A 26,914-nucleotide genomic window follows, 5' to 3' on the forward strand; every position below is an offset into this window, starting at 1 on the left:
GAGCCCGGGCCCAGAGAAGTGCACGTCCAGCGAGAAGTGAGATAACGAACGCGATTTTCGCTCTATCCGAGGTGAACAGTGGAGCTTGCAACTCCATAAACAACTCACATTGAAGCAAAAACCCGCTGCACTCCCCCTCCTCGCCAGAGTAGGTCGCTGGTCGGGCCATGGGACATACAGAGGCAGATGAAGAAGCCGAAGAAGAAGAACTGATGGCTGGGGAAATGACAGGTGGAATGATGTTCGCGGCTCCAGCCAACGCTGAAGCTTCCACTCCGCCGTCACCTGTTGGATCTTGCATTGTGGTCTGGTCTTCTGTCACAAAGCAGAAGGAGACGAACAGGTAACGTAAACAGTGTTTATTGAACAGTAATGTTATGGTAAAAGGTAGCAGGTGAGTAACCGGATGTAAACAGTTTCTGATGAGTTTTGATGATGAAAGTGAACCAGTCTCTTATCTGTGGCAGGTTTGGAGTTTGATGAAGGATCCAGATGACAGAAGGCGGACAGAGGGAACCGGGTGACTGACTGAAGAAGACGGAAGATGGTCCTGGTGGAAGTATGATGAAGGTAAGTAGTTCGTTGGTAATCAGGTAGGTGGATAGCGATCTCAGAGAAGGAGTCAGGTAGTCGGTAGTGCAACGACGAGACCAGACAACTGGCAGAGTGAAGGAGTGTGGTATATGAAGGGAGCGGGTGATGCGGGATGATGATGTGCAGGTGGTGAGGACAGGTGATGGTGATTAGTACTCAGGGGAATGGGAACGAGTGGGCGGAGTGATGATGTCTGGTGTTGATGACGGTGTCTCTGTTACATCTACATTTTTGCATGGCAGAACCTGAAGTTGCTCTTCATATCTGTTATAAATGAACAATAACAGTCACAACAATTTGAACAAGCTACAACTCCCTATTTATGTTCCCCTCTTAATGAGACACTTGGGCCTGCTTCACAGACATGATCAGATCCAGCCTGGGTGGAATGGGGGAAAGGCTCACTCTCAGAGTAGCCTCCAGTGTTGCTTTGAGTCTGTTTCGGGCCTTGGTCTTAGTTGTAGCCACAATGGAGAATCCTGATTCACACAGGTATGTAGTTGTGAATGCGAGGAGTAGTTTCACAGCCCTCAGTTCTAGACATGGGTACTCTTTTGAGACAGCAATCCAGAAGGAGCCCAGATCCAGTTTGCCCCACTGCAACTTTAAAGTACTGTCAGTGGCTACTTCCAGAAGCTGGGATTCCAGGTGTGAGGGCAAAGCAACATCATTTTTAGTGGGATCCACAGAAAATCGGTCCACAATCCACATGTGTCCCTCTCTGGGATCCTCAGGAAAGTAGTCATCAAATTTCACTGCCCGTTGTGAGAGGTGCTGTGAGACTAAGTCACTAATCTTCACCTGGGGGGAGTTTTCCAAAATGTCAGACAAAAAGGGAAACATGTCCATCCTTTTTTCCTGAGCCCTCTTAATCCATAAAGCAAGTTTCCTCTTAAAAGCTTGAACTTTATCAGCAACAACAAATATGTTCCTATTTCTCCCTTGAAGTGAGATATTCAGCTGGTTCAGCAATGAAAAAATGTCACAGAGGTAGGCAAGTTTAGCTGTGAACTGTGCATTGGCATAATAATGTGCAAAAGGAGAATTTCTCTCACTGAGAAAAGATAGGACCTCATTCCTCAGTTCAAACAAACGCCTGAGGACCAGTCCTCTTGAGAGCCATCTCACCTCACTGTGACAGAGCAGCTGGACATGACCTGCTTCCAAGCCTTCACAAAATTTGGCAAAACATCTGGAGTTCACGGCATTATTTTTAATGAAGTTTATGGTTTTCACACTTACATCCATCACCTTATGTAACTCTGGTGACATTTTTTTTGCCGCAAGGCTTTCACGGTGAAGAAAACAGTGGGTCCATTTAGCTTCTGAGGCACGATCAAGTACAGTATCTGCCTGACGACACCGTGATGCCAGCCGGTCATTGACGCTGCACACCCCAACACAGTTATGCCAGTCTAGGCCGTTCTCTTTGAAGTAGTTATCCATGCAGCGGAAACATTCATCAGCCGTAGTCCGTGTGGGTAGCTCTCCACAAAACAGTATGTCTTCGTGCAAACTACTGTCCCAGCGATAGCGAACAAAAACCAGTAGCAGTGCAGCATTTGTGGCATCAGTAGACTCGTCTAGTTGCAAAGAGAAACATGGGCTGATTTTTATTCTTTCTAGCAACTGATGCTGTATGTCTGTGGCCATGTCCGCGATACGGTGACTAACAGTGTCGTTTTAAAGGGTGGGATGGTTAGCAGTTTTTTTGCAGCAGCCTCTCCGATCATCTCACGGCACATATCCACAGCGGCAGGTAAAACCAACTCCTCCGCTATCGTGAATGCTTTCTTAGTCTGTGCCACTCGTCTGGCTACGAGGTAGCTGGCTTTCAAAGTGCATTTAGAATTTCCAGTCAGTGACACAACAGACCTTTTCTGCATCTGAAGCCCATTTTCTTTTCTCTTGAAAAATTCCACAGACTTTCCCACAACCGATGGATATTTGGTTTCTAGATGCCGCTTTAGTTTTGAAGGCTTCAGTCAGGGCTCGACATAAGCAATGGCCCGATGGCCCGGGGCCAGTAAAAGAGTATGTCGGGCAAGCTGATTGGCCAGTGTGCGGGCCAGTGACTGGCCATCAGCAAAACAAACCGCAATTCGTCACACACAGTGGCGCGAAGAGTGTCAATGTTACTTCAGGTTATTTAATATTCCGGCTGTGAATTATAAGCTCTGCCTCTGATTGAGCTAAAATCAGCCAATTGTCGATGTAGTTCAGTATTCGCATACTCCGTTGATTGGGGGGCGAGCGCGCGCGCGCCGTGTCCATGCACTTCGTGAACGTGCGAGCCTGCGAGGTGCTAGGGACAGACCGAATGTTAGGACATTGTACTTATAAGCTCGACCCTCGGAGGCGAATATCAAGAATGGCCTGTGACGGGATGCTATCTGTATCTGAAAGTAAGCGTCTTCCAGATCCACTGAGATAAACCATGCGATCTCACTGGCGAATTTGCGCGAGGATTGGTTGTCAGCAATTTGAACGAGCATTTCATAAGCGCTTGTTCAAACGTCTGAGGTCTAGGATGAGTCTGAGACCACCACCCTTTTTGGGGACGAGAAAGTAGCGTCTGTAAAAGCCCGACTCGCTCTGCGTTAGAGGAACGGTCTTTATAGACCCTTTTCCCAGCAGTTTCCCTATTTCGGCGCGAAGTAGATGTGATACTTCGCTTGTCACCGTAGGGGCGGACTGGCCAATATGGGCCGGCCCACTCGGAAGGCTACACGAATATATTTTAAAAATGACGGAAATCATAATATTACATTTATTTTCTACGCAAATGGCTGAGTGAATCGATCGCGCGGGCGCGGCCGACAAGGAGTGTGTTTTGTGTGCATGTGAGTGTATTGCCCTCCCTCCCTGTTGAGTATCTTGAAACACGCCCCCTTTCACGTTTAATTTTACAGCGAGAGAGAGAGAGATATTGATCCGTTACTGCGAATTTATCTGAGCAGATAATTACAAATAATTGTCTATGGATGAAAAGCTGGAAGAAAAGAAGCAAGTTTAATATCACATGATAGCCTAATAGTAGCCTATGCCATGAGGATTCATGTTAATGCAAAATGTTAATGTCTTGATAGTTTTATATTAATATTGTTGTGTGTCTTAATGTTCTTCTGTTTGTTTCCCTTAGTTTTACAAATATTATCTAATATGTGTTGTGTTATTTAAAATAAATGTTTAAATAGCATTTATTTTTGTATTGTGTAATATTTTTATGCTATAAGTAGTGTTAAAAATTATTTGCACATTAATGAGCCAATGTATTATGATGTGGGATGTGGTGGGCTGCTGTGGGTCAGAAAGTCCAGGGCCACTTTTTGGTCTAGTCCGCCCCTGCGCGGCAGTCTGCGAGCGAACTGCAGCGAGTAACCTCGTTTTATTATGTTCAGCACCCATTCTGATATGACAGAAATGGTTTCCCATGCTTTTCCTTATATTTCTTTCAGGGACAGTAAAAATATAGAAGGGGCCAGCAAAACTCTGATCTACTGGCCCCGGGGGCCGGTCGGGATTTTTTTTTATGTTGAGCCCTGCTTCAGTGCTTCATTGGATAGCATTAGCCCACACTCCACACACTGGGATCTCGGCTCTGCCTCGTCACCTCCATTCACAAATTCGTACTTAATGAAGTCAGGATTGTATTTGCGGCAAAATCTTGACTTTTGGGCCGGGTTGGCGCGACTTTGGCCTCCCCTTTTCTGCTTTAAAAAATTATCCATAACTTCTGCTACAGGCTACGGTTGACTGAGTGTCTTCTTCTACTTATTGGCGCTTGTTAAACAACTAACTGAGGCATTACTGCCACTAGTGGTGGGATGGTTATCGCTCCGTGCTCTGCCGACGTTTGAACCCTGAGTGTGCGTTTCTATGCTTTCTATTGCTGCATTTATTTTGTGCAAGTGAGATGAGTAAAGAGCATACTATTTCATACATCATTATCTGCCTGGTGTTTATAAGCGGCGCATACAGTATTTTACTACATGTAAAATATACACAAACTTATATTCAATTGTTTGTTCTACCTTCAGTTAAAAATGTAAATGTAAAATATGTGAGGATAATATTGATCGAGCAATTCATGCAAGTAAGTGGAAATATATGCGCAGAATTGAGAAAATAGTATTTATGATCAATTGTAGTCTATCACAAGGCAAACGTGTGAATGTTCACGAGGTATTTTATTTAACAACTCTAATCGTAGTTGTAACTATATTTACAGTTGGCATAATTGTCATTGCGTATGCAGCATGAGTCCAATACAATCCTCTGTTCGTGAACAGTTGTAATTCCTTCATTAATATGACTATGCATCCATGCACTTAATTGCCATTGGCTCGTGTGATAGTAATATGGATCTTAGTAGTATTTAAAGTGATATAATAAGAGATCATTTTCGGCTTTCTCCGGCTCCCTGCACCGGGCGTAATGTGAAACCGGAAGTGTCTAACCGCACACTCGCTGTTCGGAAATCAAACATCGCGGATACGTCCAACTAGCCAATTGTAACTGTCTCGTAGATAACAGTGGTCATTCTGGTGTCTTCAATTGATAACTTGTTTGGTCCCACGGCCCACAGGTGAAAAACGTAAAAAAAATTGCGGCCCTCCAGGTGGCGTTCGCGGCCCAAGCCCTATGGTTAAGAATAGGTGGTTTAAAGCATTATATTAAATCTAGTCTGCAGTTTGCAGTGATGAGCACTGAGCAGATCTGTTGATCGAGTGAATAAAGATCTATTGCAATTTTTGCACTCTCACGAATGCCTTCACCAAATAACAATGCAAACACGATGTAAATACAGTAAGAGCTTCGTTGTGCAGTGTTACAGCGTCGTTGATTTCATAACAAGTGTTGGCAAGCGTCCAGATAAACTTGTGCTGTGTGATTGACAGCTTGGGCGATTGGAAAGGGAGCGTTCTTTGATCGCTTTCTGTATAATTTAATCATAATTTAAATACAATTATTTTCATCCTATTAAGAGAAACGATGTGAAGTTGATCGTTTAGTCACTGATGCATAAACAGTAGCCTATTGAACGATTTTGAGAGATAATCTATCTGAACTTGAATAATTACACATCAGAAATCACTGATCACAGATCAGGCATTAGAATAAACACATGGTTACTTACATGTTTGTGGCGTTGCTGTCAGATCCGTGTCGTAAAAGTCTGTTTGTAAAGCCTGTGTCGGACTTGGAAATTGTGACTGATTTACTGTTGGATGTTTTCAGTTCTGAAACTTATGGGATATTCTTATAGTATGAAAAGCTCAAGGAAAATTGTATTTCTCAGTTTATCAACCCTTTAACTTAAGATCTGGGTTTAATTTCTTCTGTTTTTTTTCTCCCTATTCCTGATACTTGTTCCTTTTCCCTGTTGTAATAAATAAAACTCATTATGCTGGTTTACACTCTGCAGTGCAATGACTTTCACGTGTCGACCTCTATCTCACCGTAAAATATGTTAGTTATTGTTCGGAGCATAAAAAAATGTCTTTAGTTTATAGATTAATTCTATTTGTCTATCTCCTCCTACTAGACTTTTTTTTTTTTTTTTTTACTTGTCCTAATTTAAAAAATAAAACAAACACGCATCATGCTAGTTTATACCCTGCCTCAGACTGTTGTGCTTTTTTACACTCTGTCCCAATTTTTTTGTTTTTTGTTTTGCTCTTTTTATATTGCAATACAAACTAAATGCTTTGCTACTTTAGACTAGCTGATCTCTGGCCCGGGCTCTGGTTTCAGCTGCCGCTGTGTGTTCAGCTCCTCCAGCATCCACACAGAATGGAGAAGAGGATGTAAACTGTAGTTTACGGTCCACTTCTCTTTCTATAGGTGATCAGGAAGATCTCTGCAGGTAGGGCTGCGCGATATGAGGAAAAGCTGCGACATGCGATAACATTGTTTAATATTGCGATGACGATATGACTTGCGATAAATATTCAAATGTGAATGTTAGCTATACTGTTCCCACGTCTTAGTGATTTAATAGGTTCTTTGCGAACATAGAACCTAAACATTGAATAGCCTATTATTCCCACTGAATAAATAAATCAAATTGTCATGAAACTGCACGTGGAACAGACAGTGGTGATCCAAATGCAGGCTTTATTGAGAGGAAGATCCAGAAACAGGTACGAGATAACAGGCAGAAGTCAAAACCAGGTAAGCAGTCCAGATCGGCAATCATACAATGCAGGGAGAAGGCAAACGGGAAAACCAGATACAGGCAGGGAGTCCAGGAACTGTGAAACTAGGAAACACTAAGGAACTGGGAAAACGCTAGGTAATGCAGTCAGACACATACAATACTGAGCACTGGTATAAAGGGCCACTCAGGCTTAAGACAGGTGCGCTAAACAAGATAATAAAACACAGGTGCATAAAATCAACCATAATCAGTCCAGGGTAAAACATAAAGAGGAATGAAAACTAGAGAAGGAGTGCCCCCCAGTGGCTCAAGCGGGCACTCCAGCCGCTGATTGTCACATAACCCCCCCCCCACTAAGGAGCGGCTTCCAGACGCTCCTAAGAGCTCCGGGGGGAGGTCAACGGGGGATGGGATGGATGGCCAGGCCCGTGCAGGGGAACGGGACCAGGACACAGGCAAGGCGAGGCGCAGAGGCAGGGCCGGCAGGGCGAGGCGTAGAGGCGGGGCCGGCAGGGCGAGGAGTCTGGGAACGCCCTCCGGAGCCTGGCGAGCCCAACGAGTCCTTCTCCTGCGATGGCGCTTCACTGGGCTTGATTCAACACTTGACTCACTGGACACGGCACATGACTCACTTGATTCATTTGATTCACTTGACTCATCGAGGCTGACGTGAAGCTCAGGTTCGTCGAGCGCGGTCTCGGCTGGGCTGACGTGAAGAGCGGGTTCGGCTGGGCAGACATGAGGCAGGGGTTCGGCTGGCACGCGCTCAGACTCAGTAGAAAACTCCTGAGGCAGGAATACAACGGAGCTCACGTGAAGTGTCAGAACGTCGGGATTCACATGTTGCGTGGATACGGCGGACCCTTTACGAAGCGCTGGTTCAACTGGGCTTTCATGTAGCGCAAACTCGGCGGAGCACGTGTGAAGCACTGGTTCACCGGGAGACAATTGATGCGTGGATTCAGTGGGTACCTTGTACAATGGCGAATCGTCGGGTTTTCTGTGAAGCAAAAGTTCCAAAAAATCCACAGTAAAAAGCGAACCGCTCATGGAAAGGGCCAGGTCAATATATTGGGTAAAGAGTCCAGCTTGAACTCGGAAACGGTATAGTAGAGCCGAGCGGTTCAGACAGTCCTCCCCGAAAGAACATCATCAAACAGAAATCATCCAAGTAGGACTGACGAGAGAGCTTCAAAAAATCTGTCACAAAAACCTTGAGAGGACGTTCTCCTTGACGGAGGCTTATGATCTGCGCTGTGGGATCCATAACGAGGTCCATGTCTCTCTCAGCCGCTGGATCAGAGGTGGCTCAGTATTCTGTCATGAAACTGCACGTGGAACAGACAGTGGTGATCCAAATGCAGGCTTTATTGAGAGGAAGATCCAGAAACAGGTACGAGATAACAGGCAGAAGTCAAAACCAGGTAAGCAGTCCAGATCGGCAATCATACAATGCAGGGAGAAGGCAAACGGGAAAACCAGATACAGGCAGGGAGTCCAGGAACGGTGAAACTAGGAAACACTAAGGAACTGGGAAAACGCTAGGTAATGCAGTCAGACACATACAATACTGAGCACTGGTATAAAGGGCCACTCAGGCTTAAGACCGGTGCGCTAAACAAGATAATAAAACACAGGTGCATAAAATCAACCATAATCAGTCCAGGGTAAAACATAAAGAGGAATGCAAACTAGAGAAGGAGTGCCCCCCAGTGGCTCAAGCGGGCACTCCAGCCGCTGATTGTCACACAAATAGATCATTTTTGACATGCTTTTATTGAACAAATTGCACATAAATGAGGCATTATATAACTTTAAGAAATGAACATTCAATTTCCCCTGTTCCTTTTAAAATATTTTCTTAATGTAAACTCAACAAAAACATCTCTCTTTGAATAAAACAAATGTGGGGAAAATAACTTTTATAATTAAATAAAGAAATAGAAATAAAAATGGCCATTTAAAATAACTGTAATGGCTCTCACTACTACAACCTTAAGGGCTCATAAAACCAGCAAAAAAAATATCTGCCCCTTAGGACAAGTTTTACTGCCTTGGTTATCTCTTTAGGGCAAGTTCTTAGCCAAGAAAACTAGCATGTTAATTTTGGTAGGTTTCAAACATGTACGTAGACATGTTACCACATTCCCTGAAGTGCTGAAGAGCCTCTCTGAGGGAGAACTAGTCGCAGGTGTACAAAGATACTTCCGAGCAAGTTTGGTCAGCTTAGGGTAGGTGACCTGGTGGAGTTTCCACCAGGCCAAAGGGTCGGCTTCACTGTGAATGATGGGGGAGAACAAGTAGCTGTTAAGTTCAGCTTCAACAGCTTGCTCCAGATGCATGAAAGATACTGTTGGAGTGGGGCTTGGATTTGTTTTGAGCAAACTGCCCAATGATCGCTGTGTCTTTTTTTCACTGGGTGGCTCCATGGTCTGGGCCTCTGTGTTATCAGAAGGTGTCCCCTCCTTCTCTGCTGAGTCTTTAATTTCTGACATGATCCTGCTCTTGATGTCCTCAACTTTTTCACTGCTGATGTAGGTGACCTTGAACCTGGGGTCCATGAAGGATGCAATGTCCAGAAGTTCTTGTGTTCCTGGGTCATCATACTTTGTATTCATGTAATCCAGGATTTTCACTTTAATGGACTTGGTTAAATCTGTGTCACCTTCCTTTTCTACAAGAACCGATGTCTTTAAAAGATGAAGGACTGGTTTCACATATGAAACACTGACATAGATTTCCCCGGAAAGAGCATCAGTAAATTCCTGCAAAGGGCGTAATGCCAAGTTTACAGACTCTAGTACATCCAGGTCCTGCCAGGAGGGAACCAGATGCCGTGTTTTCCGGTCTGCTGATAAGACATCAGAAATGGCCCGCCGCTGCTCCAAGACCCTCTCAATCATGTTTTACCTTGAGCCCCACCTAGTTGGACATTCGGTGATGAGTGTGTGCTCAGGGAGGTTGTGCTCCTGTTGTGATTTTTTCAGTGCCATCTTCTGCTTCCAGCTGTGGGAAAAATGTCCCACCAATTTTTTGCACAGCCCAGCACCTTAACAGCATTTCCTGGAAAGAAGATAAGAAATAAATTGTTACACCAGTAATCATTGTAGCCAATTATTTAATTATTATTGAATTATTTATAATTAATAATTATTTAACTTAATTTAATTTAATAATAATATAATTATTTAATTATTGTAATAAAGTAATATTTCAGAGCCCTGTTAGATAAATGCTGACCATGCAGTGGAGAAATTCAACTTAAATTAATATTTTTAATTTTACAAGAGCTCAGTGTTTGCTATTGTTTATTTCAACTTAATAATATTCAGACAGTTGCCTACATGACATCACATTTCCCCCGCAATCTAAACACAGTGCAATTGACAAAAATTAAATTACGTAATAAACCAGGGCAGACATAATCATCTTATGAGTAATATGGTCTGTCTGTTGTTCGGGTAATAAAATAATACTTGCAATAGCTTACAATAGATTTATTACATGGCTAGGTTGAATTCGAATGTAGAATGCGGTCTGTTATTTCTTGATAACAGCCGATGCTTAGTATAACAGACCGTTGCCATGAAAACCAGCACGTTGCTATGAACGCAGCAGGATTCTAACCAGAGACGGAGCGGACTATGTTCTTTAGCGGAAGCAATATAAATCGTTTACTTTTTAAATCAATAAACTCCTTTTTAAATCAATATTTTGTGTCAAATTATTTATTTGGAAGGTAGCCATGTAATAAGAGGGATAATGTAGAGTGAGGCGGTTGTTAGCGAATACAACACCGACAGGCTGATTAGGAGGACCCTGACGCAAAGCGTAAAGCACATACTGTAATGTTAACATTTACACTTACCAATGGCAAGATGCAGCCTATGGCCAAAGCACTGAAGTCTGACCCAGTGGTTGAGTTCTGTGGCTTTCACAATGTTTGCCCCGTTGTCGGTGGTAAGTGTAAATGTTAACGTTACAGTATGTGCTTTACGCTTCGTGTCAGGGTCCTCTATTGGTTGAGTATTGGTTAAGTTCTGTGGCTTTCACAATGTTTGCCCCGTTGTCGGTGGTGAAGCAAACCAGCTGCTCTTCCCGCAAATTCCAGCTGGCCAAAGCATCACTTAGTCCACACGCAATGTTTTCTGCTGTGTGTTGTCCGGGGAAGTAGGCTGTCTGCAGACAGCGCGTTTTCAGTTCAAAGTCTTGATCCAGAAAGTGCACAGTGAGGCTGATGTAGGGCTCTGTCGTTCGACTGGACCAAAGATCTGTGGTACAAGCGTAGTGTTCAACTTGACTCAGACTCCTGCATGCGTCATACATTTTTGGAATGGCGACTTGCGAAAAATAAGTCCGTGATGGAATCTGGTATCTTCGGTCCAATTTGGCTATCAGGTTCACAAAACCGTCTTTAGTCACTATGTTCATAGGCATCATGTCCTTCGCCAAATAACGAGTTATAGCCGCTGTGATTTCTCTGTGGCGTTTGGATGTTGTGTCATAAGGAGTCACACTCGCAAAACTCTGAGAAATTGACTGTTGTTGTACTGATGGCAAAGTTTTAGATTTGCTACTCAATGTTTTTGGTTTTGTTATTTGGCTAGTTTTGAATTGTTCGTGTAGCTCTTTATGATTGTATTGCAGGTGGTGATGAGGCGCAGTACCTGTGTTTGTAACGCGTCATCTCTCCTAAATCCAAAATAATTCCATATAGCTGAAGTGCTGTTCTTTTTCACCACAAGGTCTTCTTCATCAGCCACCACATTTTCCTCACTCCTCTCTCCTTCCTCCGCCATCGTATTTGCCGTTCGCACAGTCTCGCAACTAAATTGACACCTCAAAAATAAATCTGAGCGTATTTGACACTTCCTGGGGCTTCACCTGATTGGCCAAATAGCATGAACGCGCCAACCATGCCTTCAGGGCTAAATGTGATAGGTCAAACGTTTATAATTTTTTTTCCTTATTCATCGTGTCAGGCTGTCTGTTGCGATGTGTTCATCGCGCGAGTTCATATCGCGATGACGATGAAAATTCGATGTATCGTTCAGCCCTAGTTCCTGTGTCTCTCCTGCTCACCCTATACAAATAATCAAAACAGTTTATCTACACTAGTCCTAACAATACAATCCAAGCCATGTCTGCTGTGATTCAGATAAGTGTAATGTCACTGGCCACCTGTTCAGTGTAGCCAAGGATGGCGCTCAATGTCGTCTAAACTGGGACGATCTCCTGCCGCGTCACTGAGACACCAGCTAATCAACTGACGGCACTCTGTTACACACAATACAATCTTCAGGAACACAAAAGAACAAACTTATCCTGGGTTTCTACTTCTGAATGTTTGCTATCTCTTGCCTATAGACAGTTCTCTAGGGAAGAGCAGTCGGCTTTTGAAGGAGACCCTCTGTGCGGCTCTGAAGGGAAAGCACAAGATGTTGTAGAGCGTCACCCCCACTGACCAAACAGTAGCCGGTCCTGCATGATAGCAGTGCTGATCAAACCACTCAGGAGGAGCGTATTCAAGACTACCTGAGAGACCCAAGAAGAGCAAAAACATCCACTGAAAAGGTTCCAGTCCAAACAAATTATCTTTGTTTGATCATCAAAAGATCACAAACATCCACAGAGCATTTCTTGCTGTAACGCAAAACTAACCTGCATAGTATGTGTAGGCCGAGTCCTTTAGCAGGTCTCCACAACCAAAGTCCAGCAGCTTGATGTCATGGGACGCTGTGGAAATCAGCAGGTTCTCTGGCTTGACGTCCCGGTGCAGGACTCGCAGTGTTTCAGCTGCACCAGCACTTTCTTGGCCAAGCTCTCATCCACACAGCCGTTCTCCTCACAGAAACTCTGCAGATCTTGGCAGGGAACTGGCCGTTCCAGGATCATGCTGTAGCGACTGCGACGATCAAACCACTCCACAAGCTGCAGGACGTTGGGGCAGGCAGGAGCTGAATTGACCCGGGTCATCAATGCAACCTCCAGCGGCAGCAGACCCTGACCTTCCTGCAGGGACAAATGCTCCATTATATCCAGGGCTGAACGAAACGGATGAAACAACAGATTCACACTGGAACTTACAACGTTCAGCCTCTCTTGGGTCCTGTCTTTAGAGACGTACTTGATGGCAACCTGTAGACGGATAAACCACAGTAAATCACACTAATTGTGACAGATGACATTTACTGATATCAACATTTCTAAAGGCTGTCTGAACAAAGGAGGGAAGAAAATGTGAAAATGTAAAAGAACACATGTTGCAGTATCTAATCAAATCAAATCATTAAATAATTGAGCCATAACTTTTAAATATAAGCTTATTCTGACCTTTGCGAGAGGTCTTCTTCTTTGAAGAAACTTGTGCGAGATAACCCATTTGATCCCTAAATGTTCCCAGCTAAGTGACCACGAATTTGATTCCTTGCATATGAAATAAACTTTTCTATTTGAGTAGTAACAATTTATAATTGACCACTGGCATTGATTATTGATTATAATTCAAACTACTGTGATTTTTGAAATATTCCAGCCTCAGATCCAGCAGAGCTGCTTCCACTCAGACGGCTGGTCAGGAGAGACTCGGTTCTGATGATCGCGAACAGGTTCTGCTGCCAGACCCGACGCAGACACTGAGCCAGGAGCTACCTGGGTATTTAGCACCTCTGTCTTCTGTGTTGTCTGTTTCTGTTTCCACAGGTCAGGCTGACAGGAAGAGGAAGAGGCAGAGCGGCAGCCAGAGGAGCCAAGATGTTCACTTCATTTAAAAGACCTGCTAAACGCTCTCGCAGAGGTCAGAATAAGCTTTTATTTTAAAAAAAGTTATGTCTCCGTTAAATTTAACTTTCATAGCCGTGCCATCAATACGGTTTTTGAGCACAGAGAGGATCTCATTCACTGTTTTGAGAGCATACAAGACTCAGGTGACTTTGACCCCAATACTGTTAGAGAAGCAGGAGCCCTGGCCATGCTACTGGAGGATCAGGACTTTAAGTTATTTTTGGAACTTAATCACCACATCATGCCACTGTCAGAGGACCTGGGGACCCAAAAGCAGAGATGAGTGCTGCAATAATGTTTATTATCAGAAAATGGTAACAAAGGAGTCCGCCGTCAAACGGACGCAGGACTGAGGTGAACACAAATGGCAAAACTTGGCTGAAGGGTAGCAGCAGTAGAGATTCCAGCACAGGGTAGTAGAGAGCAGCAGTCAAGACCCAGTCCCATGGGCCATGGTGGTACAGACTCACAGATACAGATGCAGATAAGGTGGTGGGCCACAGGCAGCTGAATAGCAACGAAACAGAGCGTGTGTTCTACGTAAAACATTAATCAGGCAATGAAGTAGGGGAAACAGTAGCTATAAGTAACAGAGCAAATTAGAGTAAAGAGAGAACAGGTGAGAAAGAGGTCAGCGAGAGCCCTGATTGCAAAGAGGAACAGCTGAGAGATGTGTGCATGAGTGTGATCAGCACGAGCACTGATTGTGATGAGGAACAGCTGAGGGGTGAAGTGAGTGTGTGTGTGTGTGCATGAGTGTGTGTGATAGAGGAAACCAGAGAGAAAGAAAGCCTGGTTCATGACAGCCACATGTAGACTTCCTCTATATGCCATGCTCAAGAAACTCTCTCCATTCCATTGGTGAGCAAAGCAGTAGTTCTCGGTAGTGATGGCAAAATGAGGCTTCCTGAACCACTGAGACCTCGCAGCCCATTGCTTTACCCAAAGGTTCATTACTCGAAGCTTCATTCAGCATTGCTCACTAGTGACACCTAGCTATTGTGCAAAGATATAGCAGACAAATTAATTCATTCTGAACCAATGACCTGAGCAGACTTATGATGTCCGTATAGCCCCCGTTCTGTTTCATTTATTTTCTTCTCACTGTTAATATCTGTAACCTTTCATTTGCAATAATAAAAATATCTGAGCAGACATTTGTCCATTGCCTGGGTATAAAATGAATTATGTATCTTTTTTTGTCTGAATTTACTTGTGCAGAAACAACTGTCACACACACAAGTCATTAATTATTCATACATTTTTGGATAGTGACAGTATGAACAACTAAAGTGACATGAGTGCAGTGCTTATGTTGGAGGGAGTGTAATAAAGTAAACTGCAATAGTCTGGGGTGGGGAAAGTTAGGAAATGTTTCTGAGGGGGGGGGGGGTGCATTGAACTGTTACTAGTTTTAGTGCCGTGTTGTGTTTATGGGACTGGGGATATAGAGGAGAAAACTGCAACGGATTACAATAGACTTTTATTGAGAAACAGAATTTTTTTCAAGTGTGTTGGGGTTTAGACGATTCCTCCTCTTCTTGGACAAAACCTCTCCAGCCTTGGAAAATATCCTTTCACAAAGAACAGAGGATTCAGGGGAACATAAAAATGCTAGTGCCAGCTGGTATATGAGGATACTGATGCTTCTGTTGAGCCCAGACAGGGGAGGACTTCCTCTTCCTTGCTGGCTCCATTACCAGGAAAAGTAACAACAAGCAAACATCAAAGAGGGCAATCCAAATCAAAAAGCAGTCCAGTCCAGATCCAAAAATCCAATCCAAATAATCTAATTAATATAACAAGATTACAAGACTATAATATAGCTACTATAATTAATAATAACAATATACTATAACTAACCTGATATAATGTAATAATATACAGCCCTGGCACATATATGACACAAAAACAACGACAATGAGAGCTAACTCTCTTACTCTCTGACACTACTACACATGCTTCTACTACTCCTGACAACACCCACAAGGTGGCCCGAGTTTCGAACCCCCTTTATCTGGAAGCGACACTCAGAACAAACCGGTGACGTATCCACACAAACCGAGGCCTCGTTTGTCATTAGTCACGTGATTTTCACGTTAACAACACAAGCCTCGAGTCGCGGCTTCATCTGGCACGCCCATTTTTTCTCGACACAAGCTCCGACGCCTCGGTTCAAATGTCACATCACTAGTTCTCGGCCAACAAAGAGGCGCCGGGCGCTCAGTCCAGAAGACCGTGAAAGGATTGCAGCAGAGGTGAGTTTGTTATAGAAATCAGTCAAAATACCATTTTACATTATTGTTGTGCTGCAGAGATGTCCTGCCCATCTATCATATTCTACAGGCTCAAGAAAACATTTTTTGTTTGGTATAAATCCTTACAAAAATCATAATTTTAATATAACAACAGCATTCCAAAAATAATAAATTGGCAACATAAAAATAAATGATCAAATGAAATTTGAAGACACCAAAAACTACTGTCTTGTATAGGAAAAAAAACTCAAATGGCTCTATTTTTCATCTGAAAGGCATTGCAACAGTAACAACTAGTGGCCTACTCCAGGCTACTACCTTACATTTACATATATATATATATTTTAAATGATCTCTATAGGTTTGTGACACCATCATGGGACACACTAGGAAGCGTTTCTCCTTCACAGACCAACTTGTAGCAGGGGGACAGGTTTAATGAGTACAAGGATACCTTTCCTGAAGATGCATTGAGCAGCACCATGAAAGCGTACCCGATGCTCAGTGGAAGCAAGCTCAAGACAGAGCTCAGTCTCATCTACAGCAAGGAAGAGTTCAAAGCCTGCTGTGGTGCTGTGGACCTATTCCAGCTGTTTATGAAAAATAATCTCTAAGAAGTCATTTCTGAAACTGTGACTCTCCTAAAAGTTCTCATTACCACACCCATGACCACGGCTGAAGCTGATAGGTGCTTCTCAACCTTGAAAATAATAACAACTTTTCTCAGAAACACCTTGACCCAGGAGAGGCTGAATGCACTGGCATTGCTGTCCATGGAAAATATACTTGTTACTGAGATGACTGACTTTGATCAGGGAGTCATTGAGAAATTTGCTGGCCAGAAAGAGAGAGCAAAATTTATGTTCAAGTAGTCAACATGCTACTCTGTTGTTGCTGTTTTTTTTGTTTTGTTTTTCCTCATTCAGTTATGTGTGAGAAAGAATGTGTAAAAAGATAAAAGTGCAGACACTGTTTTCTCTTTAATTCCTCATCTGCCCCTGTAATCATAATTGTGTGTGAAAACGATTAAACGTGGTTGCTGTTTTACTGCTTCTAGTGTTCATTTCTGTTGGAAACTGCAGTGACATGTACGTATTGATACGTGTTTTGCAAAAATGTTGCCACAGGAAAGTTTTTCCAATGAGCCTGTGTTGGCGCGTCTGGTACCTTTTTACTGCAGAAGTAGTTTCCCCTAAGGCGGACAACAAAGTGTCCCAAGTGATCTACCAGTGTGGTGTTTGCTACATGTGCCTACATACCAGTGTGTGCGTGCCACTAAACTTAAGTTTTCTTTTTTTTTAAGGGGTTGGGAACTTGGGAGGGTGCAAATGGCTTCACGCTATAGTGGGCTATGCTATTTGTGCCTGAGGCAGTATGTCTCATAAGCACAAGTCCCCCAACCCATACGACCAAATAGGTAGTTTGTGACTACCTTCAAATACGACACATAACAGCGCTCCCTAAATTGGCGCCCCTACCGGCAGATGGAGATATGGAGAAATGCAACATAAACTTTCACCTCAATGCATTATGGGTTTTTTTATCTACTGCTACCAGTTTACGTCAAACTTTCCCTAAGTGGTTTATTGCTATAAATAGACATTAATTTTTGATGACTTCATCGTACAGGTAGGGTTTCCATCCGTCTTGTATAGTTCCATGTTTATAAGTGAAATTATGTCATGTTTCAAATCGGTATTTCACGCTGTGTGATGTTCATATAATTCAAACGGACACCAGCATTATAAAGTTAGTTTTCATTGTGATATTCATTTGAAATTCGTATGTGGTGGGAAAGGAATCATGCAAAAAGTCCAAACATTTACTATGTTTTACCATAGTAACTGTCGATCTGCCATTCTTCCACTGTAACTGTTACCACGGTAACCACAACACTTACAATACTTTAACCACAGTAACTGTGTTTCTATTGTGTACCTTTGTAGTTAAAGCACAGTAAAACCATGCTTTTACCACAGTTACTGTAGTTGTAATGTGGTATTTGTAGTTAAAGCACAGTAACTTGCATGCTTTTACCACAGTAACTGTTTTTACTGTCTACTATTAAGCACTAATGGTTTTACCAGAGTAATCATCGTTTTACTATTTGTAGTTGAAACAGTAACACAACATCCACTTACCATGGTTTTACCACAATGATCACAGAACTTGCCATGCGTTTAATACTTTTTGTATTGTATTGTAATGTTATTGTAATTCAATATTTTTTTCTGTCTTGCAGTTGCTTCAGATCACACTTCTCCATCTCCCACAACAACCTTTAATCCATCAGCTCTTTTAAGAGGCCATCTCTCGCAAAAGATGTGTCTGATTTCTGTGTCTGTCTGTCTGTCTCTCTGTCTCTCTCTCTCTCTCTCAGCTTTTTTCTGAACTGTAATTCACATATCTTTGCTCTCTTTCTTTCTCTTCTTCATCATGGCATATTTTAAAAAATAAAAATTTTACCAATTCTGTCAGAAAGCTGCTATTCATGTTGCAGGCTGATAAAGATGAGAAACAAAACTGTGTGTGTGTGTGTGTGTGTGTGTGTGTGTGTGTGTGTGTGCGTGCGTGCATGCGTGCGTGCATGCGTGCGTGCGTGCGTGCGTGTGTGTGTGTTCACTACTCCATATTTCTAATGTATGTGGCATGTGCACTAAGTTGGATGGGTTAAATGCAGAGGACAAATTCCGAGTATGGCCATACTTGACCTTAACATGTCACTTTCATTTTCATTTAATGGGGTGTGCTCATTCATTTCCAATCCGGTTCTGTGGGTGTTCACATCTATTTAAAAATATAAACACGAAGAAATTCATTACTCATTTTCCAAGGGATTGAAGATCAACCTATCTACTGGTGAAGACATCTACAGGTAGAAGTAAAAGAAGCATATCTTTGCATAAGTTTTTTTTTATATATATATATATATGTAATCTGTATTTTGATGTTAATTTAATCCATTACTTTAATCTATGCCAATTATTCAAGTGAATAGATTTAAAAGACTGAGAACACTGCATTGTAATATATATATATATATATATATATATATATATATATTTTTTTTTTTTTTTTTTTTTTTTTTTTTTTTTTTGCGTGGGATTTTTTTAATATTACTTCTAAAAGTTAAGATAACTTTTAATTAAATTGATATGCATTGAATACATTAATTGGAACACTAAATTAAGTTACTATTAAACTAAAAAAAAAAAGATTTTTTTTTTTTTACAGCGTAGTTATTGTATATTAAATTGCATTTTTGTGTTTTGCAATTTAATATACTAATACATATACCTTAAAACTGAATTTTTTAACCCCAGGGCCCTTTAATAAAATGATGCAATCTCTGTTAAAAGCCTTTCATTCTGTTGGCTAGGCTTCAAAATGTAAATGTTTACATTTAGGTTACAATCCGGTTCTGTAGGCTTTGACTTCTATTTAAAATATAAACAGAAAGAAATTCATTACTCATTTTCCAAGGGATTGAAGATCAACCTATCTACGGGTGAAGACATCTACCGGTAAGTAAAAGAAGCATATCTTTGCATAATTATAATTTTTTCCCTGTATGTTAATGTTAATTGAATCCATTAGTTTAAACTATGCCAATTATTCAACTGAATAGATTCAAAAGTCTGAGAACACTGCATTGTAAAAAATACTCAACTTTTTTTTCTTTTTTTGCGGGCGCTTTTTTAAATATTACTTCCAAAAGTTAAGATAACTTTTAATTCAATTGAAATGCATTGAATACACCAATTGGAACACTAAATTAAGTTTACTACTAAACTAAAAAATAAGATTTTTTTTACAGTGTAGTTATTGTATAGTAAATTGCATTTTTATGTTTTGCAATTTAATACACAGTACCAATACATATAAACTGCAATTTTCAATCCCAGGGCCCTGACTTTGTTAAGAAGGCTTTCATTCTGTTGGCAAGGCTTCAAATTATTTTTTTATTTTTTGTACTATTTTTTACCAGATTATTTTCTCAGGTTTGGCTTATAAAGCAAATAGTTGCTTTATTCCTGTTTTCTGCTTCAGCATATTATAGAGTCAATTGGATAAATTATGCAACGATGTTTGTGTGGGTGTGTTGGTATGGATGTCTGAGTGTGGTTTGTATGTGTAATAAAAAAAAAAGTGTGTGTGTGTTTGTAATATTTGAGAAAGAAAAACTCAACTGCAAATCACAAATCCAACCACTGTGTGCACCAGTGGAGTTTTATATGCACGAGCATATCATTCTTATTCAGAATCATTTTATTTAATGCCTATATAATCTTTTTCTCAGACATGGAGAGAAAGCGGATGTTTTTAGTGGTTTACGTGATATGCTGTGCAGTGTTTTTCCATAAGGCTGCAAGCAGCGACCTATCAACACCAACAACTTTGACTGTAAGAATACCATTTAGGCTACTCCTTTCCACAATTATTTGGTTCAAAGAACCATTATCTTCCTTTTAAACAATGGCAGACAAATAGGTAATTTGTTTAGAATCAAGATGCAACTGTAATGAAAGCAGTTTAGGCTATTGATGTTGACAAAGACAGTAACACATTTTTTTGTTTCTGATTTTTCTTATTCATAGTCCAAAATCACCCGCAATGAGTGTGGAAAAACCAAACTGTGTTTGGACACCCCTAAAGGATGTGATCCTTCTGGTAGCTCTCCGTGTTTCTTCACCTCAGCTGTCTTAACTAACACCAGCCTCACTGTTGAGCTCAGTGGCAACTCTACCGGTTACATCGCTTTAGCAGCTGGACTGACATCTATCGCTCAGGTATACAAAGCACATTTTGCAACACACACACTTCAATGCCTCTGTGGACCATACTACCTTAAAGCAAAGTCGTTAACTTGTTTTGACCAAAACTCATAAAATGGAAAGCCGATTTGGTGCTTAAGAAACATTGATTATTATTATCAATGTTGAAATCAGTTTTTGCTCGTTAATATCTTTGTGGAAACTGGTAAGTCAAGGGTAAGTAAGTTTCCTTTTGAAGAGGAACTTCAGCGCTGCGTCACGGAGTTGATGCTATAGAGATGCCATCAGCGTGACCTGTGTCTGAAGAACATCTAAACACACGTCAATGAATCATTGGCAGACGGCAGTCCATGACATCTCATGCAGAGTATAAAAGGCGCCTGTAATACATGTTATCAGCTTTTTTTGTCTTCAGGAGTCACTTGTTTGCATGTGCAAGATACCACTCTTTTGGAGAATGTTTGACTCCCGAGGAAGCTGAATGCACTCATTATGATATATTTGCAGTAAGAAGCTCTGTTATTGTTTTATTCTCTCACAAGGTATAGGAATCTAGCGTTTGTAAGATATCTTAAGGAAGGAGAGTTGAGCGTCTAAACATCACGGCCTACAATCCAAGGGTGTGGGGATTGTAGCCGAGAGTGGAAGGAGTCTGACGGGAAGTTTTTCCCTTCTCCTGCTGGCTCTGTTGCTTTCATGTCGGTTCCTGAAGCCACTCTGTGGCCCCTGACCTGACTGATTAATGTGGCATGTTTAATTTTAAGTAATAAAATACAAAAAGAGTTGAGGCAGGGTGTCATTAATAATCCGCCTCACTATTAGTAAATAGTTAGTTCCGCCTAGCTATTAGTAAATAGTTAGTTCATAATTTATAAAGCATTGTCCCTACATTAATAGACATTAGTAAGAAGTTTATAAATACAGATATTTATAAAAAAAAAATATTCTTTATTCTTCTTTATTATTTATAAGCATATCTGTAATGTGGTTAACAATTGTATTTTCATACTTTATTAATGATCAATTTATAATTTCTAAATGAAGTATTACATTATTTAGAAACCAGTTATTTGGGAGTTGTCAGTGGTTGATAAGATATTTTAGAAAGCATAAGTAAATAATTAATAAACTATTTAAATGTAGGCTACATTTGTATATTATTATATAGCATTATAGTAATAGTTACTCAGTGTGGTAATAAATGCTTTATTAGTACGTATTCATACTGTAATTATTAATTCAGGTAGTTATTAAACATTTAGTAGTTGTCAGTTAACTATTTTTGTGAGCTCACCTAAAGAGGACTATCTATGTAGTAAAGCTTTTACAAAGGCGATTTAAAGACTTCTTCTAATCAGAAAAAGGAAACAAACACAGGAATTATTGTATAATTGTATTATATTGCACACAATGTAGACAGGCTACCTCATGCCTGTGACGGCATTCAAAAAATTGTTAAATAATATACATATACAAAAAAATACAATAAATGCCCGACAATCATGTCAGTAAAGCTTTGATTCTATATGACCATTATCCAGGCCTGCTCCAGTAGATGGTAATAAATTAATTAACTTCACTTCAAAGTAATTTTAACATATTATGCTATAATATTTCATTTCATTTAACTGCATTCCGGCTAGTCATTAAAAGGCTATATTACTAAGTATAATAATAAACATGTAACATGTTTTCTTGAAGAATGATAATAAAAAGTATACATAAAGGTAACACTTTATTTCGATAGTCCACTTTAGACATTCTACTAACTATAAGTAACTTTGCAGCTACATGTCAACTTACTGTCATTAGAGTATTAGTAGACTGTCTGCTTAATATCTGCTAACACTTTATTGTGTTGTCCCCAGACAGACATTCTACTGACTATAAGTAACTTGGCAACTACAAGTCAACTTGCTCTCCTAACCCAAACCCTAACACCTAACCTAACAGTCTAGTGACAGTCAACTACAGTCTACTAATACTATGAGACTTAGTTGACATGTAGTTGAAAAGTTACTTATAGTTAGTAGAATGTCTAAAGTGAACTATCGAAATAAAGTGGAACCCTCATAAATTCCAAATATCTATTTCTGATAATCTCATGTTGCTATGGTCACGTAGATTTGTTTACACATTAAACTTGTGGCCACAACAAAAAACTTGTAGCCACGACAAAACTAAGTGAACCGAACATGTCCCTTCCCACCTGTTACGAAGCATAGGAGTCATTCGGATTCAATTGCAGCGTGTCTTTATTAAACAGAGTAGTTACCAGGCAAGGGTCATACACCAGCAAACACAGCAGAGAAGATCAGGCAAAATCGTTGTCAATAAACAGGCAGGATATCAGGGCAGGCAGCAAACAATCAGGATACAGGAACCAGGCAGAAGATCGGGAACAGACAAGGTCACAACAGGCAGGTAAACACATGGAAAAACGCTTGGAAATGTTCGCAGCAGCAAAACAAGACTTAGGCCCCGTCTACACCATACCTGTCAACACTCCCGTTTTCCCCGGGAGTCTCCCGTATTTCACACCCATCTCCCGCCCCCCCCTCCCGTTTTGTCATTTCTCCCGTGAAACTCCAGTAATCTGTATTCCCAAACGTCGTTATATGAATAATCATGTCACGGGGTGACAAAAACCTGAACAGGACCAAGATCCTGGTGAATGCACTGCGAATTTGTTGCCATGGCAGCGAGGCCAATTGCCTTAGTGACAGCAGGTGTGGGGCAATTACAGGGAACGCTGTGAGAGGGACACATGTTCAGATGGGGCTTTAAAAACAGAGAGAAAACAGACTGTGGGGTTGGTTCTCCTCCCGTGTGGTACTGTGTTTGTCAGCGGGTCGTTCTTTTTATTGAGGCTGGGCTGTGGAGTGGTGAAGATCAAAGCTAAGGAAGAGAAAGGAAGGAGTGAAGGATTTGTCAGCGAAAACCTAAGGAATATCGTCAGCAGTGGGAAAGACGCAAGTGATGAGTATTGGATCCGTTGTTTATATGCACTAACACTGAAGTGGTGTTGAAAGTTTGGAAGTGTGTGGCACGATTGAATTATTACACCGAGTGAATTGTTGATCTGTCTCCAACTTAAGTCCTCTCTTTGCCGAATGTAACGACAGCTGCAACATTCTTCTGCTTTTCCTGGAGCGAAGTCGAGCCCTGGCCAAAGACTAGATTCGATCTGGTGGGAGAAAGACCGGTGGGTGAGTGCTGGCCCTAATGCACGGTGTGTGAGTGGAATTACAGTGCCTGAAGTGACGATTCACCCGGTTTGTGCTGTGAAGTGAAATTGTTGTGTGGAGAAATATTAGAAGTCTGCCGTGCACTCTTCCCATACAGTCTTCCACCCGCTGTCTCCAAAGGAAGGTTTCGACAAATCAAGAGCCCAACTTCCTCCGTGAGAAGACCCGACCCTGTTAAAGCTGAGTGTTTTACATATCGCTGGACTGTTAAAACCGTGCTGTGTTTGTTCCAGTGTCCAAGGAAGTGGAGCGTTTCGCTCAAGTGTCCTCCCCGCCTGGTGGTCTCCACACGCCCCTATTGGAAGCCTTCGCCCTGTTCAGACGAAGAGAGAGGTATATCAGTTGAAGTTTCATGTACTGTTGGAACCGTTAAGACCTTCCTGTACTGTTTCAGTGTTCAACGAAGCGGAGCGTTTTCGTCCAAGTGCCCTCCCCGCCTGGTGGTCTCCACACGCCCCTATTGGAAGCCTTTGCCCTGTTTAGACGAAGAGAGAGGTATATCAGTTGAAGTTCCATGTACTGTTGGAACCGTTAAGACCTTCCTGTACTGTTTCAGTGTTCAACGAAGCGGAGCGTTTTCGTCCAAAGTGCTCTCCCTGCCTGGTGGTCTCCACACGCTCTATTGGAAGCCGTTGCCCTGTTCAGACAAAGAGAGAGTGTTCTCCCTGCCTGGTGGTCCCCACACGCCCCTATTGAAAGCCGTTGCCCTGTTCAGAAGAAGAGAGAGGTATATCAGGGAGAGCTTCATGTACTGTTGAACCGTTAAGACCTTGCTGTACTGTTCCAGTACTCAACGAAGTGGAGCGTTCTCGTCCAAAGTGTTCTCCCTGCCTGGTGGCCTCCACCCGCCCCTATTGGAAGTCTTGCCCTGTTCAGAAGAAAAGGTATTTTAGTTGAAAGCTACATATACTGTCGAACAGCTAACCTTACTGTATCGTTCCAGTGCCCAACCAAGTGGAGCGTTTCACTTCAAGTGTCCTCCCCGTCTGGTGGTCCCCACACGTCCTCCATTGGAAGCATCTGCCCGAAACGGAAGAAAAGAAGGTACCTCAGCTGAGTGTTCATATACTGACGAACGGTTAAACCTTGCCTTATCGTTCCAGTGACTCGCTCGCCCCCACACTTGTATACTTACCTGGTGACCTACCTGGACGGCGTGAGGATTTCCCCTGATCCCCATTCAACGAGCCCCCGGCCCACTACGATCGTTCCTCCACTCCCGTCCCAGGAGGTCCAGAGACACTCGAACTGCCCTGGCGGCAAGAAGAAGCTTTTAATTAGGATTTATCCAATTGACCAATTTTAATATAATAAAGTACTGTCATTATTTTTATCCCCTTGTCTGTCTGGTCCTTGATACGTTCCTCGAGGTGGTTCCCGGTTTTCAGGTGCAGTCTGGCTTGGCCCGCCCCGACCTGTGACAATCACATCAATATTATTCCATGGTTGCCCAGTTGCCAGATCTTGTATGAAACCCACCCTACTCGCGCAATCAACACATCACATTTCAACCCATTTGTGAGCTCAACCTGGCAACCTACAACTCAGTAGCGCTGTTGACGTGCGCAGATCGACGCGGGAAGTTGAATAAAGCGTCACTGGTAGAAATGGGAAGAGAAGACTCCGTGGTAAATATTTAACGTAATTAACGCAGCATCCGTTTTTTCGGTCATCCTTTCGGCTGGCGTTACAGTATATGATGCGCTTTTATTCTTGCAAATGCTTTTAAACCATTTAAGAGAAATTGAGCGCCAGAATCGAGTTCTCTTTCGGCTTGAAGTTGACCGAACTAACACGCAATTATGCCAACATGTCCGTTTTGTCGAGTATCCTCATAAGAGCAGACTGAGCACTCTTAAATGAGTTAAAGTCTTAAATTAACACAGAGTTGTGAGAGAATGAGGCGCGTGTGAGATCCGCGTCTCTGTCAGCAGCGGCTCGTCTTAAAGGGACAGTAGCCAATAAAGCTTTCTGTCAGTAAAGTTAATCAAAGAACAAAGGGAACAGAGAAAAACACTCACTGCTCTTGACTAAAGAACTTTCGTAACTTTATTAAGGATTAATCTGTGTATAATTTAACATTTAACTATATTCAATTTCTGTATATTTCCTACCTTTTAGACAAATTTTTAAAATATATTGTCTTTGTTGTTTCTACATTAATTTGGAGATTAAATGTGAAATTATTATATTATAAAATATATTAAAAACATTAGGTTTTTTTTAATGGTGATTCATCGTGAGTAGGCTAATCAGAGCAAAAATGTGTGTTTAATTAATCATTTTTTGCAATCGATAAAAATAAATGAACATGAACAAGTCTTATTCATGTTAATTTTTATTGAATATTATGCATGTATTTATGTTAATATCTGCGCAATTAATGTGTATTTAGCCTACCTCTGCCCTTGACGGCATATACACAGGTCCGTGTAACGAACACTTTTCTGAAAACTGACAGGTTTGCACAATGTTGTTTTTGAAAACGGAGAGGTGTAAAATGTCTGTTTATGAAAATAGCCGTCCACGTGTAAACGTAGCCTTAGCCCCAAGTGTTGTGTGAGTGTGGCTTAAATGAGTGTTTGAACATGAGGTGCAGGTGTGTGTGTGTGTAATCAGCGCAGTGCAGGTGTATGGTGTAATCAGAGATGCATGATGGGAAATGGAGTCTGTAATCACCCAGGGAGTGCGTGGCTAATTGTGACAGAGCCCCCACTTTAAGAGCGGCTTCCAGACGCTCAACAAAACAAAAAACACCCAAAAGTCCAGATGGGAGGCAGACCAAGGCAAGGCAAGGCAAGGCAAGGCAAGTTTATTTATATAGCACATTTCATACACAATGGTAATTCAAAGTGCTTTACATAGAAGAAATTAATATAAAATAAATGAGAATAATTAAAACAGTTTAGAATAAAAAATTAAATAAAATACAGTGCAAACAGTCGGACGCACAGTGGCACAGTGCTCATTCAGTAAATGCTAAGCTAAACAGATGTGTTTTGAGTCTGGATTTGAATGTGGCTACTGTAGGAGCACACCTGATCTCTTCTGGAAGCTGGTTCCAGCTGCGGCTAGCATAATAGCTAAAAGCGG

At 41.7% G+C, this 26,914-nt stretch overlaps 1 protein-coding gene and 1 pseudogene across 8 annotated transcripts in view; one reads left to right on the forward strand and one right to left on the reverse strand.

The window, feature by feature from the left end:
• LOC307005711 (uncharacterized protein) overlaps positions 1 to 26,914 on the forward strand; it is a 78,489-nt gene that overhangs the window by 40,172 nt on the left and 11,403 nt on the right. The window contains exons 1-4 of one of the 7 annotated variants that reach the window (XM_079626103.1): positions 18,562 to 18,673; positions 19,282 to 19,322; positions 20,099 to 20,202; positions 20,397 to 20,588. In XM_079626103.1, the coding sequence (XP_079482229.1) occupies positions 20,101 to 20,202; positions 20,397 to 20,588 (294 nt within the window). In that variant the 5' untranslated portion in view covers positions 18,562 to 18,673; positions 19,282 to 19,322; positions 20,099 to 20,100. Of the gene's footprint in view, positions 1 to 18,561; positions 18,680 to 19,205; positions 19,323 to 20,098; positions 20,203 to 20,396; positions 20,589 to 26,914 lie in introns of those variants that run through there. The other 6 variants (XM_079626101.1, XM_079626099.1, XM_079626104.1 and 3 more) reach the window with 6 other exon arrangements.
• LOC307006094 (serine/threonine-protein kinase pim-3-like) lies at positions 11,943 to 13,019 on the reverse strand (annotated as a pseudogene). The gene is made up of 4 exons: positions 12,845 to 13,019; positions 12,415 to 12,769; positions 12,119 to 12,288; positions 11,943 to 12,034 (listed from the first exon to the last, which is right to left on the reverse strand). The product of its transcript is annotated as a serine/threonine-protein kinase pim-3-like (transcript).

The sequence above is a fragment of the Phoxinus phoxinus genome, assembly GCF_949152265.1.
Source record: "Phoxinus phoxinus genome assembly, chromosome: 10".
NCBI classification, from domain to species: domain Eukaryota; kingdom Metazoa; phylum Chordata; class Actinopteri; order Cypriniformes; family Leuciscidae; genus Phoxinus; species Phoxinus phoxinus.